An 18905-nucleotide genomic window follows, 5' to 3' on the forward strand; every position below is an offset into this window, starting at 1 on the left:
CCGAAGTTGGACACTTAACCAACTGAGCCACCCGGGCCCCCCACTTCCACTTTCTCTCTTGAGCATCACATTCTACAGCTCTGTGGGGGGAGGTACAGATTTTAAGTTCCTCTTTAAGGAAAAGAAAATTGAGGCTCAGAGAGAATAGATCGTTATTCAAAGATCTAATGGAGAAAGAAAAAAGACTCAAATGCAAATCTTCTGTCGTAGATGGAGTTATCTACCCCATTCTCTTCCTTCATTTCTTCCTTTTTGTGTTCAATAACCAGCCTCCAAAGAGCGCTCTCATGTTAAATAAACACCTGAGCACGTGATTTTCACACTGTGTCTTCACCCCCAAGTTCTCCCTTCATCCCATGTGACTAGAATCCGATACTCTCAGCCTCTCAGCCCCTTGACCTATTCCACTCCAATGATCTCCATTTCCTCCCTCTTCCAGCCCCTACTTCCTGCCATGGTTACTCCTAGAATGTGTCATCTCCCAAAGTCCCTTAACTCTGACATATCATATCAAAAGATTCCATTCTCGGACTTGTCCGTCACAACACCCGCTCCCTACCTCTTGAAGACCTCCGGGCCCGTGACGATCTCCTTTCCCTCTACCCACGATCTAATGTCTTCACTTCTTTCTAGATCGACTTAATTCCAATGATCCATCTGTTTACTTTTCGCCAATACTTTCAACCCCTACACAATTACTCTCCCATCTTGTCTACTTGGCAAACCCCCACCCCATTTGAACCTCCGTCCACCATGCATGCTCTTACCTCAAAAGTTCAGTTCTTTTGGAGAACAATAGCCCAGCTGCACAGACTAGAGCCCTTATCAGTTGATGGTTATCAACATTATCAGAGCCCTCAATGCTTCCTGGTGATCTCTGTATATTTCCTTAATCAGATCCTTCTACCTTTCTACAGACCAATGACTTCAAAACACTCCAAACTCTTTTTGGCACTCCCCAAGTCCCCCTTCCTCAGCAATTGGTTTCACATTGGATTTCTACTTCACAAAGAGAATAGAGGCCGTGGGAAGTCCTTTCAAATCCTGAATAAAATCAATAGATTTGCACCCACACGCTCTCTTTCCTTTCTTTCTTCCTATTTCAGCTGAAAGCTGTCCCTCCTTTTACCTCCATGGATGCTTTACCTCCCTCCCTGCCTCTTCAGGAAACGCTTCATCACAAATAACTCCACTCAGAACCTCCCTTTCTTAATGGTCTCCTCCCTTAGAAACCAAAGAACAACAAAAACCTCTCTGCTCTCTTAGTTATGATTCTTAAAAAAACAAAAAAAAAAGTCTACTTCCTTGTTTCTCACTTACTTCTCAACCACTGCAATCTGGCTCCTGTCCTCAACATTATATTTAAACATCTCTTGCCAAGGTCAAGATTTTAAGCACAAAAGGCTATTTTCAGTTCTCACTTGATGTTCTCTATCAGAAACCATGGCCCCTGATTACCCACATCTTCCTTCTTAAAACATTCATTTATTGTAGCTTCCGTGGTACCAGATGTCCCTGACTTCCCTCCTCCACCATTGGCCAGTCCTCAGCCACTCAGTGTTTTTCTCTGCACATGCTAAGCAGCCTCCTCTGAGTGAACACATCCTTAAGGGACATCTAACAATCGCTATCGGTAACCTGATGATTCCGAATACCATATATTTTTTATCGAAGGGCCAGAGCCATTTATACAACTGCTTGCTAAGTCTCCATTTGGATGTCATGGCTAGTTTCAATTTACCAGTTGCAAAGCTGACTCGTCATCTTCAATCACATACAACCCCAGAGTCTCTTTGCCTTACAGGGTTGCTTATCTTGATGGAAAGCACCACCACCCACACAACTGACCCTATGAAAAATGCTCCCCGTCTCTTTTTCCTGTTTGACCCAGATCCAGCGATTCACCACTTCAGGTGTGATCTTGCCAAGTCCTTTGCAACCTTCAAATTCCAATACTGATACTTCCATCACCTTAACGTACCTCAAGTTATGATTTCATTTGTGTGACATTTCTTGAAATAAGGGACTCATAGAGGTGGAGAACAAATCAATGAGTGTCAGGGGTTAACGATGGCAGGGGAGGAGGGAGAGGTGTGATAATAAAGGGATAGCGCACGAGATCTTCGTGGTGATGGCGTTTTGATGGTGGCGATGGTTACATGAACCTACACGTGTGATAAAATGATGCAGAATGATACCCATCCATTGTACCAATGTCAATCTCTTGGTTCTGATATATTATATTATATTATATTATATTATATTATATTATATTATATGTTATATTAGATGTAACCATTGGGGGAAACTGGGGAAAAAGTACATGAGACCCCCTTTTACTGTCTTTGCAACTTCTTGCCCGTTTCAAAATAAAAATTAAAAAATACATATATCTCAAATCCCCATTGATGCTACTTTAGTCCAAGACACCTTCCTCTCTTACCTGGGTCACTGCCATAGCCTTCCTGTTCCCCGTTATACATTTTGTACCCTTTCCCAATTTTCCCCCATCAGTCTATTCTCCCCATTTTAGCAGCAGTCACCTTCCAATGGTGACAATGTGACATGCTCTCCGTCTGGGCAAAATCCTCTAAAGAGCTCCCCATTGTCCTTAGGACATGATTCCTGAATTGCGTGCTGAGATGCTACAGAGAAAGCTCATGGGGACACAGAGGATGTTATAAATGTTCGAGAGAAGGGAGGGGTATTTGCCATTTATTGGGCATCCGCAAAATTACTAACCTGAAACGGTATACAGTCTCAACATTAAAACATATGTTGTATAAACACATACAAACCTTTCTTTCCTATGGTCTATCTTCATTAAGGTGGATTTTTAGCAGTTGATACAACTGCAAAGTACCGCAGAAAAATTAATGAGGAATAGGAAATGAGGGGGGCAGTATCCGAGTGCAAAGCATATGTGGGAGAAGCTGTGGTTATTATTTTCTTTTTAATGTTTGTTTATTTTTGAGACAGAGAGAGACAGAGCACGAGCGGGGGAGGGGCAGAGAGAGAGGGAGACACAGAATCCAAAGCAGGCTCCAGGCTGTGAGCTGTCAGCACAGAACCCGATGCGGGGCTCGAACTCACAGACCGCGAGATCATGACCAGAGCCGAAGTCAGGCGCTCAACCGACGGAGCCACCCAGGCGCCCCGAAGCTGTGGTTATTTAAGAATAAAATTAGGAGTGCCTGGGTGGCTCCGTCGGTTGAGCGTCTGACTTCGGCTCAGGTCATGATCTCGCGGTCTGTGAGTTTGAGCCCCGCATCGGGCTCTGTGCTGACAGCTCAGAGCCTGGAGCCTGCTTCCAGTTCTGTGTCTCCCTTTCTCTCTGCCCCTCTCCCACTCATGCTCTGTCTCTTTCTCTCAAAAATAAACGTTAAAAAAAAATTAAAAAGAAAGAATAAAATTAAAATACGGCTTTTTCTTTAGATTTGCACACATCATTTTTCAAATGGCCACTAAACTTTTGGGGACATAAATATTTCATTAAGTTGTTTGAACCTAACTACTCAATAAACAGAATTAGTATTTCCCTGGTTCCTACAGGAACCATAACAAAATCACTCAGAACATCCTGAAATGAGAAAGTGTGGAAGGCACCATGTTAGGATAAAGTTCAATGTCTTTTATGTAACATACATAGGGCTCCATGACCTAGTCCCCAGCTCACTTCTCTGGCGTGCATGCTAACATTTTCTCTGCCTGTCACTCACAGTGACTTACTGCAGACCCCAGGATAAGTCTGTCCCTTTCTGGACACGACCTCAACACACACACACACACACACACACACACACACACACACACACTACCTTCTTATGTCTAACTCTACTGTCCAGATCTCAAGTTAAAAAAAGAATAAAAACCCTCTTTTTGAAATCCTTCCTTAATCTTGCGAGACCACCAGAAGTGCCCCTTCTTCACAACACCACTCAATATTCTTCTTCTTCCCCAGCACCCCTAGAGGAGGGAGCCATGTGACCCCTTACTGTCTATCTCTCACCAGCTCCCCTACGGTGCTCCTCGGGGTGTGGATTAGTACGGCTTCGTTGGCATCAGACGTTCCTACAGCTCTTGCACAACACAGAGACTCAGCCAATATAGGTTGAATTAATGCACAGTGAGCAATTCCTTCCCAAACAGTACAATCCCAAACCATTCGGCAGTGCAGAGACCCATATCGTTTGTATTCCATTCCTTCTTGCCCACACAGGCCACACCTCCCCTCATAAATGGGATGTAAGACTGGATGTCACGCTAGAGTCACAGACAGGATGTCACAAGTGCTCAGGGATGGAGGCTGCAGCTTGCTGACCTTCTCTGGATAACACGCAGGCAATCTGAAAAGAAGTAGAGTTACCCCCACCACACAACCACACCCCGTTCTGAAATGCGGCTGGTGGCCGGAAGGTGCTTGGGCGAAAAGCCATCCCTCGGGGATCAACGTCTCCTGAGCATGACACATCAAAGATAACTCGGTGGACACCGTGCAGCGGGCACTGGAAGATGAGGTATCGCAGACTGCTCCCCGTCACCTGGGCTGGTTAATAAATTAGACGTTTGCAAATCATGGGATGTGTGCCGTTTACATGAATCAACGCCTGCTGCTAGCTTAAGGGTACCTTGTCAGTATGTAGGCCTCTGGATCCCTGCCGCACGCGCTTCAGGGCATCAGACATCTTCCTCTTTCTGTTCCTTTTTATCTGCTCCCTAACAAGTGTCCTCTTGGTCTAAGAATGGAGCCAGTGTTGTCATCCTAGGACACCTCTTCCACGCAGCGCCCAGACCCCTCCTGCTGTCGGAGGTCTCCTGCAAAGCTTCTCGGAGTCCCTGTTGCTGAATTTCCAGGGAATGGTGCTTCGGATATTTATTTTAACTACCCGTCCTCAAGCACTTGTTCTGTGCTAAATGTGATCCTTTGTTATCTTCTCAAACCTTTACAACAATTATGGAATGTCTCCCCATGTTACAGATAGACAAGTTGAGGTCAGAAAGTTTCAGCAACATACGCCAGATCTCATAGGTGGGAAATGACAGAGCCAGGATTCAAACCAAAATCGGCTTGAATCTAAAGATTTCCTTCCCGTCGCTCAAGTATAGCGACTGGTTTAAGTTCACATAGGCTTAGAGACCGACTTGGGGCTGGAAGTTTCCACGGAGGTTTGCAGAGACAAGCCAGGGACAGATAAAGGCTGGGCTGCAAAGCCTTCCTCCAAGCCAGTCTGGGAATCCACTGCTAATGAGACTCAGTAATTCTTATGCCCAGAAGGAAGGCCTTGAGAGATAAAGAAACTGCCTGGAGGCAGAAGCCTGGGCATTCTGATTCCTTTCATAAGGGATACAAAAGTATCCAGCAGCTGTTGAATTGTACATAAAAAAATGCATCCTGCCAAAGGGTGCCAAGAATGGAATTGGGGCAGGTAAGTCTGGTTGTAGCCCGGGAAGAGGACTGCCTGGCGGGTAGGTCCGGAGGAACTCTCCTGGTGGCACTGAGTCGTACTTGGGAGTTAATGAACTCCATCTGTACTGCCCCCGTCTTGGCTCGGGCGCTCCCTTCCTCTCCCTTGAATTATTGCCACAGCTTCTGAACCCTTCTCTGTTACTCCCTTCCACTCAGTCGGCACGCTGCAGCCAGCGCGGTATTTCTAAATGCATTATCAGACCACGTCCACCCCATGTTCCAAACCCTTCATCATTCTGTTGCCCACATCAGGAAAAGCACAGGTTCTAACCTGAGCCCATGGCAAACTCTGAGGATCAAACCCAGCACACCTGTCCTCTGAGCCCCAACTGACCACAGTATAGACTCAAAGTCAGTGTCTTTCAGACTGTAAGGCCCACTCCACCGGTGGAGGTTGAAATCACTTTAGTTGGCAGGTAGCAACATTAAAAAAAAAAAAAAAATAGGGCCGCCTGGGTGGCTCAGTGAGTTGAGCGTCCGACTTCGGCTCAGGTCATGATCTCACGGCTCATGAGTTCAAGCCCCGCATCAGGCTCTGTGCTGACAGCTCAGAGCCCGGAGCCTGCTTCAGATTCTGTGTCTCCCCTCTCTCTGCCCCTCCCCTGCTCATGCTCTGTCTCTCTCTGTCCCTCAAAAATAAATAGACATTAAAAAGAATTGAAAAAAATAAATGAATCAGAAAGGAATAGGCAGAATGGAAAAGAACAGTAAATACCAAAATATATCACATGTACTAAGGTCAAGTATTTTTTTTCATGAATTTTCATTTCAATCATACATCTTTAGCTCTGTCTGTACTGCGTCTATATCTGTTTACTGAGTGTCAATATGAAAAGAAACTGAAGATGAGTCAGGGTTAAGAAATGTAAAACCAACAGAAAGAAAAAGCATTGCTCTAAATAGGTGTCTAGTAATATTCTGACAATTAGCTAGAGTTTGGTTGAAATCAATTTGCCATTCCAAATCTCTTTCACTGTTGCCTCCAAGCTGCTGTTCAGCCTTATGCCCTAAGTCGCTGCGACATGCACACACACACACACACACACACACACCTATAGACCTAGGCTTTCTCCTACCTCTTATCTTTGCAGACTCTCCTCCATCTGCCTGGGCTGCTTTTCTTTCGACAGCCTTCTCACAAATTCCTAATTGTCCTTGAACACTGAGTTCAATGCCCGTTCCTCTAGGATGCCTTCTTAGACTTGTCTTTTCAGCCCACACTTCCCCACCGTCACAACCCCAATGCTAGGGGAAGTCCCCCCACCCCCACCCCCCCCCCCAAACACAGCACCAAGGGCATTGCTCAGCCAGGGAACTTAGCACATGCCCTGTGCTCATTTGTCTTTCAGTCAATTTCCCCCAAGATATAATGAATTCCTTGAGGGCAGGGATCAAAGTTTCCCCTTCTTAACCCCAAGGGAACTCCCCGCTGGTAGGAGTTTGGAGATCAGTAAACATTTTTCAAAGGAATGACAAAGCTGCTGGGTGCTCCAGATCATGGATCCAGTTCCTGCTTCCTTGGCCAAGGTTTGGAGCGTGGAGTCTGAAGCTGCAAGGCCTTGTCTCTCTTCCCTTCCAAATTCCCCAGGTCATAACAGTGGCCATGTTTGGTGTCGGCAGCTCCGTGTGAGGGAGGTGCACAAGCCTGTCCATTTTCGGTCATTGCTTCTCACTAAAGCTGGGTCACTGCTTGGCCAAGATCGAAGCAAACTCAGGTTTGCAGCTCACGAAGTCAGCTCAGTAATGACAAGGCAGCAAAAAGGTAAAGGATAGCAAAGGTACCAATTTGGTAGCAATAAAGCTATCATTCTTGGAAGTGGAAGATCAATTTTAAATAATCAACACAAAAGATTATCTTTGAATCGACTCCAAGTGGCCCAGGGGATGTTTGCTGTGTATGCTTCCCCAACCCTCTCTATTCAGGGAGAAGTTGATCAGAAATTTGGATTAAATGAGGGACAATGTAGGGGGAGGGTATAGGGTAATGGTTCTCACCAGTGACACCACTCTTTAAGTGGCTACAGTTGATAACTATCAACAGGGGACACTGTCCCACTCTCATCTTCTTTCATACCTACTGGGCATGCTCTTAAAGGGATAAAAAGTATCTGTTAACCCACTTGGTCCAAACTGGTTTTTAATAACTCAGGCCATGTATATCTGAACCTAGCAACAGAGCGTAAACATCTTACTTCCTAAGGAATTCTGTAGTCAGAGGAGAAACCCACCAGATCTCCCAGGCCTTCTGGAAGAATGGAGATTGTTTTTTGTTTGTTTGTTTGTTTGTTTGTTTGTTTGTTTCTGGAGGAGAGAACTGGTTTCCCTTAAATACTGCCTCTCTGCAGCAGGAAGCAAAAATTGATTCACCTTCCTAAATGCATTAACTTGCACTCTGGTCTGAGGCCATGTCTTGAAACATGCAAAATCACTTCCCCTTTGGTCCTGCAGCCAGGCTCTTTGGGAAAGTGGCCATTACACTGATGTCTATATTGCAACCAGTCCAACTCAAACTCATGAAGACCAAATTCTAAGACTATTTATTCCAACATCCTTCTCACCAGCCCTTTTCCTTTTGTTCCAAAAATACTTGCTCCAGAGCAGAATTTCTTCACCTCGACACTACTGACATTACGTGTCAGATCATTCTTTGCTGCAGAGGGCTATTTGTACATTATCAGATGTTTAGCAGTGTCCCTGATCCCTGACCTCTAAATGCTGGTAGCACCCATTTGCATAACCAACCGTGGCAACCAAAAATGCCCCCAGACATTTCCAAATGTCCCTTTAGAGAGCAAAATCACCCCCGACTGGCAATCACTGTCCCACTTCCTTGGCCAAGTGCTAGCTCTCCAAGTTAAAGAGGTGTCCCTTTAAGAGCTATGACACAGGCGGGTGTCTTAGCCTGGGTGGCTAGGCATCAGACTTAGACTCAGGTCACGATCTCGCGGTTTGGTTTGAGAGTTTGAGCCCCACGCTGGGCTCTCTGCTGTCAGCACAGAGCCCACTTCAGATCCTCAGTCTCTCTCTCTCTCTCTCTCTCTTGCCCCACCCCACCTCATGCTCTGTCTCAAAAAAAGAAATAAACATTAAAAAAAAAAAAAGAGCTTTGACCCGGGCTGGTGTCCAAAAGGGAAAGACTCAAAGCCAGATAGAACCAGCAACTCCTTAAACTTGCTGTTAGAACTCCAATACCTCTGAGAATAAGAGCTTGCAAGGTCAAAGAGATTTGATCAAATTTGGGAAGCAATGGTTAACAACGGTTAAACACACAGGCTCTGGAATCTGCTTACCTGTGACATATCCTACTCTCCCAGAAATTAGCTCTCTTTCCTTGGAGAAGTTATGTAAACAGAGATGATGACAATACCTAGTGCACAGAATGACTGGAAGGCTCAATCAGTCGGACTAATTTATAGTCAGTGTGTTCATACTGGACCCTTGGTAAGCTTTCAATGCTAGCAATGAACTTGCCATCATTGTTATCATTTATTTGACTGTGGGATCTTTTCTGTTGCCGTTCCAAAAAACACCTTTTAGCATCGCATTGAGCTGGAGTTCTATATAATCTACTTTAAGAAATGCTGATTCAGACTCAATTTCCCTATGCTAATAGAAATCTAACACTGGCACCATGGGATACTAAGATCCTGTCTGGAATCCAGAGGTTGCTGGTTTCCTTTCAAGTTCAGCCACAAGCATCCTGAGTGGTGCGGTGGCAGACCTCTCCCTCGCCACCGCTTGTCTGTAAGCTCCTAGAAGGCAGGGACCACTCTACCTTGTACTTTATCGGTTCCCCAGTGCACAGCATCTGGCATACCTAGGTACCCAACAGATACTCTTGAACGATTTCTGGATAAGGACCGCATCTCATTCATCTGAGGGAGACCGTCCACCTAGCCCCAGCCCCATTCATTCAGCCAAGTAGCTTTACCGCAAAACCTACTATAGATATTTTTGTGAAATACGTCAGGGAACCATTAGGATATCAGATTAGAACTGAGATTCATGCACGTCTGAAATAACTATGCAAGACAGTTAGGCAATCAGACTTGGTTTCCCAGGATTCGATTTACATTCAACTTTTAGGTACTTATTTTGGGCTCAAAGGAAGGTGCACCATAAGCCACAAATCACTTGCTCAGCAACCTGCAGGGAAAACCACTCAATCTGAAAGCACCTCTTGCGGCATAGTGCCTGCCATTGTCAGTATCTCCCCTCCGCCCTGACTCTCCAGAACCAAGTGTACAAAGGGTTCTATAATTTTTCTATTAAGTACGCCCCCGAAATAATTGCTACATTTTCCCATTACTGATGATTGCAAAGTCAGGAAAAAAAATAAACAGAAAATAAAATCCAAAAAGGCAGGAAACATCTTTGGACCAAACGGAGCTTTCTCAGACCAGACTGACTTCTAAATCGTCTCGAGAACAAAATAAATAATTTTTAGCAATGCAGTCGGCCCTCTGAGGTAAAGGGGTCAAGTCGAATTTATGCAGGTCCTGCAAAATTTCAAGCTCTACATGTTTTTTTTTAACGTTTATTTATTTTTGAGACAGAGAGAGACAGAGCATGAACAGGGGAGGGGCAGAGAGAGAGGGAGACACAGAATCTGAAACAGGTTCCAGGCTCTGAGCTGTCAGCACAGAGCCCGACGCGGGGCTCGAACTTATGGAGTGTGAGATCATGACGTGAGCCGAAGTCGGATGCTTAACCGACCGAGCCACCCAGGCGCCCCAAGCTCTACACGTTTGATATCAAAGTTACTTCTTACCACAAGCACACAAGGCATTTAATATTAGCCCCATATTACAAATGAGAAAACTGAGCCTCAAAGAGGTTGCAATTTCCCCACTGGCAAAAGGAGTTTCTCAGTATTTGATGGTGAACCAGGTAACTAAAAACCAGAGAGAGTCATGACAGTATAAGGTAAGGGCTCTTGTGGGGTCTCAGAGGCCTGCTTCTGACTCTCAGCTGTGCCACTTTCCAGATGTATGACCCTGGACAATTTGCTTACCCTCTTGGTGCCTTAGTATTCTCATTCATAATATGGACAATAATAGTATTTCCCTCCCAGAAGGGCTGTGAGTATTTAATGACTAATATATGTATGGGCTTAGCAGAAAGTGAAAATCAATGATTTCTTTTTAGAATGATGACTTAGAGCCTTAATGAAAAAAAAAATTTGTAGATAGAAGAACATTTAAATTTCATAAAGCACTCCTACACAAACTTTACCTCATTTGACCTACTAGGTAGGCCAGACATCATTATCCCTTTCTACAGAGGAGAAAATTGAGGATCTGAGCCGTTCCTTACCCATTCCTATCCATGGAACGATAACTGTTTGTTTATCGACTCGTATGTTTCTTCTACCTTCCACCCTCAACTCCAAGTCTGGTGGAGGAGGGGCTGGGCACTACAGGTTGTGCACATGCGTGTGTGTTTGTGAGGGTGTACGCCTCACTGTTTTCTCTTGGTCATTCCGGGATCACTAAATCGTTAGCACAGCTCATGGCATTATGACCAGAGCTAAATTTTACAGCAACCGATGTATGAATGAGTGAATACGCATGAATGCCTCGGCCCAGGACGAGAAAGCTAGAAAGTGGCTCAAAAATAAACAAAGTCTCCAGACTCCAAGTCCACTCTTCTCCACTACCCCAGGCTAAATCCTCAGGGGACATTATTTCATGGAATCATGGAATTTCAGAAAAGGCAAGGACCTTGAAGATCACCTTCGCTAACAGTCTTGTTTTACAGACAAAGAAACAAGCTCCAAAAGGCCCATTATTTGGCCAAAAGCACGCACGAAGGAGGCAGGAGAGGTGGGCCAGCATCCAGGTTCCCTGACTTCAAGTTCAACGATGCTGGCAGGTTCAGGCAGGAAATGGCCCAGCCTTCCTTCCATGTGTCAGCTGAGACTTACGCATGACAGAGCGTGTGCCTCGTGCACCCAAACCACTGCCTGTACACATATTATTGCTTGGCTTGTGAAACAACGTGAGAGAAGACTTCTGCTGGGATTTAATGGGAAAGGTTCCCATCCTTGCCATTGGCACGGACTCCCCACCATGATTCTATGAGCTGAAACCAGCCTCTGTGTGCATATGCATGAGGAAAGAAAGGAAAGAAATGGCCTTACCCCACTTAAGTGCAGAGAGCAGACCTCCTCTCAGACTTTTTTTCTTTCTGAAGCTCCCAGATCATCCTGCGGCCCGCCATGGGTTCAGGGTGGGGTGAACTGGCCAAAGCTTGAAGACTAGACATCTCCATAAAGCTGGCTCTCTAGCATAAGACAATATGGTGCATTCCTGGAGAAAGCCTTTCTTTCATGATGCAAATGTCCATTGTCTAATACGCTATGTTCACATTAGCACATAAGAAGGCACATTGGAAATCACCGGTTTCATGTTTCCACAAAGCAGCACTCAATGAGGACAAAGAGTCAATTGACTATTATCCTGATGAGCATGTCCTAGTTGGCTTTGGCTCTGGTCTGAACCTGGCCTGGATGGGCACCATGTCTCTGGGTACTTACTTGCATGTGGGTACACGTGCAGATTATGATAGGAGCCCCACCTAATCTTTGCATGTAAGAAACTGGTTCCAGATCAATGTTTACAGTATTAATGATCTCCCAGTTATACCTACTCTGCTCTTTTTTCCTTTGTAGCACTTATTGTGTGTGTGTGTGTGTGTGTGTGTGTGTGTGTGTGTGTGTTTAATCAATGTCAGTCTCTCCTATGAGAGCAGGGACCATGTTCATTGTACTCATCATTATATCATCTGCACCAAACACAGTGCTGGGCCTGTTGCTGGTACTTAATAATTATTTGAAGATTAAATAGAGGAAGGAAGGAATAACTAGATGACCAGGGGCCTGACTTCTGGGTTGAACTCCATCATTTAATTAACCATGTGACCTTGGTTAAATCTTATACTTAATTTTAGAACTAGAAAGCATGGTAGAAATCAGCTTGTTGGATGACCGCACACTTTGCTTTAGCAGTGGGATCCAACGGAAAGGATACGTAAAATCAGACCGTGAAAACAGCAGAGTCAGACCTTCTCTTGTGTAAGCACTGTGCACAGCTGGGGGGGGATCCTGCCTGAGCACCCGCTCCCCCCCCCCACACACACACTTTGCCTATCTTCCCACACTAAAGTGGCTTTTTTGACTTCTTCAATCGATCCTCAAGATTTCCAAGAGCACAGGTTGAAAACCACTGATATATTTCAAGGCTACCATTTGACAGATGAAGAAAGCAGGATCCAGAAGAGGAGGGAGCCTGACTAATGTCACAAGACCAATGCCCAGAAAGCTAGAGTTAGTATCCAGATGTCCTGACCCCCAACCTCACTAGCAACCTTTCACTTCTTAGCATCTCAAAAACCAACCCCAAAGGTTCACAAAGCGGTTGGGAGGAAAAATGTTTGCAAGAGTCCCTTCAGAACTCTGACACACTCGACGTTGGGGCACCAGGCTTGGGGGAGGGGCAGCCGTGCAGCACCGTGGCTGGAAGGAGGGCTTTGGGGTCAGGCAGGTCTGTGTTTGGACCCCAGCTCCTGTTCCTTACCACAAGGAATGTGTCCATGGGTCCCACCGAGTGGGTCAATGCACTCCGCCTCCCCAAGTCCTGGCCTTCCTACCTACAAAATGCCAAGGCACTGCTCACCTGACAGAGGATGCTGTGAGAACTGAATGGCCTCCTTTCATGGCACATCCTAAGTGCTCAATTAAAGGCTGCCACTGTCGAACGTTTGTGTCTATGGTTCTACTCAGGGTATCCGCGGAAGTCTAGGTTATTTCAACAGCAATCGCAAACATATGTTAATCATCTAACATGCAGGATAGCTCCCGTCGAAAACTCAAGCATAGCCCTCCTACTGTATCATTACTACTCATCTTCAAGCCAACACAGCCCCTGTGTCTAGCACCGGGCCAGGCATACAGCAGTCGCTAAGAAACATTTGTAAATAATGAACGGATGCCTTTAGTTCTGCCGTATTCATTGGCGTAGTTATGGATTTATAATCAGACTTTGTTTCCACCCCAGACTCCGTCATTTCTCGGCTACCTCACTCTATTCAAGTCAGTCACCTTCTGATCTTTAAAATGGAAATTTGAACCCCAGTCATCCAACTTGAAGGTGGCTTCAGGAGGCTCAAGTGGGAGCAAAAGCCACATGTGAAACCAAGGAGTTATTGTCTGACAAAACACAAAGAGGATAACATTCCTAGATCTCCGCTACTTGCTCCGTTCCCCTCAATCCTTTATCTCCAGCCTCCATCTTTCCGAGCACCAGGAATTTCAGATGCCGGTGCGTTCTGCTGAATGATCAGGGAAGCACCCATGTTTGGTTCATGCGTGTTCACAGATAGCAATGGCTGCATTCTGCCAGAAATTACGTTAAGGATCCAACTCTGAAATTAGGCAGACAACTATTGTTCTTGGGTAGTTGGGGAATAGTTGTCCCCAGGAGTGGGCTTCTGAATCAATAATTACATTTCTATCTATTTATTTATTTTTTATTTAAGAGAGAGAGAGACTGAGACAGAAGGATACAGGCGATCCAAAGCAGGCTCTGTGCTGACAGCAGAAAGCCCGACGCAGGGCTCGAACTCGCAAACTGTGAGATCACGACCTGAGCCGAAGTCGGCAGCTCGACCAACTAAGCCACCCGGGCACCCCAATAATTACGTTTTTAAAATTCTGGTATGCTTCTCTTTTTAAAGAGGAAATACCCCTAATTTTTCACCTTTGTGTTCCTTCCCCCTTTTCTTGCCCACCCCGTGTCCACGCTCTTTTGTGTCTTGCTTTCCATCAGGCTCAGAGCACCTCTCCCCAGTAACTCTCCGATTGCTTAGCACCCTTCAAGGCTCATCTATGAACTCTTTCATAGATGGAACCGCTGCAGAACCTCAGCCACCAGTGGGCCAACTTCCAAAGTAGGGTTTGAATATTCAGCATAAGCCACAGGCAGGTACAGCTGGTAGAGGCTGCATGAATCTCACATCCCTAATCCATAATGCCCCCAAATGTGCAAGGGAGACATGTCTATTTTCATACCAAATACAAAATAAAAGACTTAACGCCCTGAATGCAAGCCTTCCCTGATGCAGTCAGTATCCTTTTCCTCCACCGCATTCCCCAGCTCTCCCGTTCTCACTGGCCCAGGAGGGTTAGGGTGTGCCCCTTCTTCCTTGACCTTGAGACAAAGATTATACCTCTAGAGAGCTTTTGGCATTTTCCAACTCATTTAAGTACACAACACGTATTGTGCGCTTTTGACACACCGTAGCAAAAAAAAAAAAAAAAAAATCACTCAAGGGATCGGATCCAAAAATGAATTGCATGGAGGTCCTGCCTTCCAAGAGTTTCTAGTTAGGGAAGAAAGAAACACAAAAAGGCACTCTCTAATTTCAGACGGTTTGAAACAAAAGAGATGGAAGTGTAGAGAGCTGTGGAAGAATCAAAGAGAGGGTGAAAGCCCGGAATGGGGAGAATCTCAGATGGTTTCAAAGAGAAAAGAAACTTGGGGCGAAGTCCTTTTTGGATGAATGGCATTCTAAAAAGTCAAGAGCCACTTCAGACCTGCTCAAGAAAACATTGTCCGTGGACAGTCCCTACTTGTTTCCAGATGTGTGAGTATGTTTGGGAAGGATACGGGTACATCACTGGCATTTGCAAACGACACCACCTATACCTGACGCGGTCGATTACAAATTCTGTGACCACGGATACCGATAAAACGGAGTTTGAACCCCAATCCCATCACTTACTGACTGTGTGACTTTAGGCAAATAATTTCACTTAGCTGAGGATCAGTTACTTCATGCATACAGTGGAGGGAACAAATGGAATCTACCTCCGACGGCTATTACAAAACCTTATATGAGATGGTGTATACAAAGTAAAGCACCACGCTTGGCACACAGTAAGCACTCAATAAATGTTAGCTATTTGCTCTTCTCCTTGTCATTGTCAATCTCTCGTGCAAAGTACAAAAACAAGGTGAAAAGACGAGGAACAACCCGCTGAAGGCTCACGATCCCTTAGCCCAGACGGTCCTCCACGCGGCAAGGCCCGACCAACACCGGACGCCAGAAAGCACCCTGTGAATGAAAGGCGCGGAAGGCAGGGACCAGCTTCACCCAGATCTTACCTGTATATTTTATATCTGGTTGTAAATCCTTGACGGTGTCTTTCCACAAAGGATAGGTAGCTCCTGGAGTGGTGGAAAGGCCCCCTGTCTGAAATAAGCCAATCAAATTCCTTGGAGACATGTTGGTCTGTCCCAGCTGGTTCCTGGTGGGAGGGCTGCACTGAGATACGGCCCCATACAAACAGGAAGTAGAGGAGCTCAACAAACCTCCAGTTCATGCTTTTCTGCCGGCCTTTTTCCTCTCATTCTTGCTCCATTCTGTGGAGTCCTGAGGAGAAAGAGTAAAAAAAAAAAAAAAAAAAAAAAAAAAAAAGAGAGAGAGAGAGAGAAAGAGAGAGAGAAAATAAAACAAAAGGAAGAGAAAGACACAGGAAAAGAAGAAAAAATGTGGTTAAAACATCTTCATAACATTATAACAGTAAAGTGTATCAAGGTTTACAAAACCCAGTATGTTTCTGGTTAAGAGCACGGCACCTGGGGAGATCTGGGCTCGCGTTCCTGCTTCGCTGTTCACATATTGTGTGAACACGGACAAATGCTTAGCCTCTTAGGGATGCAGCCGCCTCAAGGGCAAAACAGAGGATGGGCTTCGATGCCTACACCGCGGCACTCGGCGCGTCATAGGAATGCAAGGCGTATGTGTTCGAAGGACGAGTGAAACGGACGAAGGCAGAACCAGAGTCTCACACAGCCAGTGAGGGATGTGGCAGCAGAACTCAGGCGTCTGTCCCACCCAGTAGCTCCACGGACAACCTGCCTCTTGTGATCGAGACTCCACAAACGGGAGCTCTTTTCTCCCCTCGTCTCACGCAGACGCGTACGCGAGTACACGCTTGGCTTCTGCGTCGTCGGAGGAATGCCCAAAGTCTGAGGTTGGCCTGTGACCATGGCTCTGGGGGCTGGACACCTTGCGGGTCAAGCGTTCACGGAGCCCCTGAAAGTCGAGTTCTACACCTCTCAGTGGAATGTCTCAGCGGTTTCGCTGTTGAGGATTCTGAGCCTCAAACTCCCTGAGGTTCAGACGGGAGAATAAAGGCGAAGAGATTAGGTGGGGTTTTGCCCACCTCCCTTTTTTTTGGGGGGGGGAGCGTTGATAACAGCATAATGGTGCCATGTTGGAGAAAAGTTTAAGACTAAGGGAGAGCTGAGGCAGAGGCCCTTCATGGGGAGAAGAGAAGAGAGACCACAGGCCATGCTTAGCTTTTCGACACTCGTCTTTACCATCATTTTTCTAATTATCAGCTTAGCACAGTGCTTGTGCCCCCAACCCCACTCATTCTAGAAGAGCTTATCTCGCTCATTATTTGAAAGGCAGATTTGAACCCAGGTTCCATCAGTTACAATCAGCATCACTTCAGGCAAGTCATTTCATGTCTCTGTGTCTTCCTTCCCCTGTCGGCAAAATGTGGTTAACAGTAGCCCCTAGCGTGAGAACGGAGTGACATAACTTCTGTAAAGTGTCCCAGCCAGGGCTTGCCATTTAGTAAGTGCTCAATAAATGGCATCAATGATGAGAAGGATAGTGACAATGATGAATGTTGACACTGATCGTGTCCACATCTTCCCTGGTGGGGTGTGGGGGGGGGGGGGGTTGTGCATACTGTCTCCACTGCCCGGCCAAGTCCTATTTATTTTTCAGTAGCCAACTGAGGTCGAGTCCTCAGGGATCATTTCCCGTCTTTCGTTCTCTCTAAAAGTGTTTGTTCCTTCCTCACGGTTCTCGCTGCTCACTCTGTGAAACTGTGCATCAGTCCTTAGTTATCTTTTCTTATATTTATTCGTTCCTGGGTCAGCTTTGCTCTTCGTAACTGGCCAGAACCTTTAAAAGACTGTCTCTACACAGGGCGAGCTGTGTGACGCAGGACAATCACCTCCCTTCTCCGGAGCTCAGATTTTTAGGCCTACCATTTAAAAACAGCCAAGACACGGGGCCTCCTGGGTGGCTCGGTCGGTTGAGTGTCCGACTCTTGCTTTCGGCCCGGGTCACGATCTCACAGTCGTGAGTGAGCCCCGCGTTGGGCTCTGTGCTGAGAACGGAGCCTGCCTGGGATTCTCCCTCTCCCTCTCCCTCCGCCCCTCCCCCCACCCAGAAAAAATTAAAAACGGTGAAGACATAAACATGTTGTCAGGTGTAACGCCATGCGTAAACATGAAGAGATGGGATATCTTCGTCGTCTACGCTTCCGGCTTAAAATGGGAAGAAAGTAAAGCTAAGAAAGAGAAAGTAAAAAAAAAAAAAACAAACAAACAAAACAGACAAGAGATGTGAATTTCCTACCCAGGCGGCCACGGCCCTCTGGCGCCCAACTGCACCCTGTTATTACGAGAAGCTGCAAAAATCTGCTCGGCGCTGCAAGCCCCAGCTGTCGGGGGCAAAGGACAGAGGCACGGGAGCGGAGCCGGGGGCCGCCAGAACCCGTGGCCTCAAGGGCTGTTCAGCGCCTCGAACAAAGCAGTGCGTGTCGAGGGCAGAACCCGGGCAGCTCCAGCGGCCAAAACCGTCCACCTGAGCGCAAGCAAGGGGCGGAGGCGGTTGTTCGGCACGGCCGGCAGGGGGCGCTGCAATACACCGAAATCGCATTCAGCCCTTCTCCAGGGCTTCCGCTGGGAGTGGGGGCGGGGTGAGGGCCCATGACAGAGTGCTTGGCTGCCAGCCATTTGCAAGGAAACAGGATGCAGAGGGCTGCAGCTTTCAAAAGAGGAAGAGCCTATCCGTGGAACCGCAGAGCTTGTGTGTGTGGTGTGTGTGTGTGTGTGTAAGAGGGTGAGCTCTTAGCCCATAGTCCTAGAATTAGCTGACAGCTGACCCGTCTAATCCAGTGTTTCCCAAGTGGCAGCCATGTTACCCCCCCCCCCCGAAGGACATCTTTTTTTTTTTTAACAAATATTATGTTTTTTAAATTTGTTTATTTTGAGAAAGAGAGAAAGCGTGAGGAGGGAGGGGCAGAGAAAGAGGGCGAGAGAGAACCCCGAGCAGGCTCCACACTGTCAGTGCAGAGGCCCATGCAGGGCTCGAACTCACAAACCATGAGATCATGACCCGAGTCGAAGTTGAATACTCAACCGACTGAGCCACCCAGGTGCCCCTCCAAGGGACGTCTTGAGTGTCACGAAAGAGGGGGGGGCCACAGGCAAATAATGGGCAGGGTCAGGGATGCTGCTAAACATCCTGTAATGTACAGAACATCTGCACAGCAAAGAACATTGGACCCAAATGTCAACTGGGCAAAAGTTAAACCCTGGCTGACTCAACTCTCCACAGGACCACGACC

At 46.5% G+C, this 18905-nt stretch overlaps 1 protein-coding gene across 5 annotated transcripts in view; it reads right to left on the reverse strand.

The window, feature by feature from the left end:
* Positions 1–18905, reverse strand: part of BRINP1 (BMP/retinoic acid inducible neural specific 1) — a 174564-nt gene that overhangs the window by 109482 nt on the left and 46177 nt on the right. For 2 of the 5 annotated variants that reach the window (XM_019816425.3, XM_011288472.4), the window contains exon 2: positions 15634–15901. In XM_019816425.3, coding sequence (XP_019671984.1) covers positions 15634–15851 — 218 coding nt within the window. In that variant the 5' untranslated portion in view covers positions 15852–15901. Of the gene's footprint in view, positions 1–15633; positions 15902–16107; positions 16237–17538; positions 17674–17911; positions 18125–18905 lie in introns of those variants that run through there. The other 3 variants (XM_006939410.5, XM_006939412.5, XM_006939411.5) reach the window with 3 other exon arrangements.

The sequence above is a fragment of the Felis catus genome, chromosome D4 (genome assembly GCF_018350175.1).
Source record: "Felis catus isolate Fca126 chromosome D4, F.catus_Fca126_mat1.0, whole genome shotgun sequence".
Lineage (NCBI taxonomy): Eukaryota > Metazoa > Chordata > Mammalia > Carnivora > Felidae > Felis > Felis catus.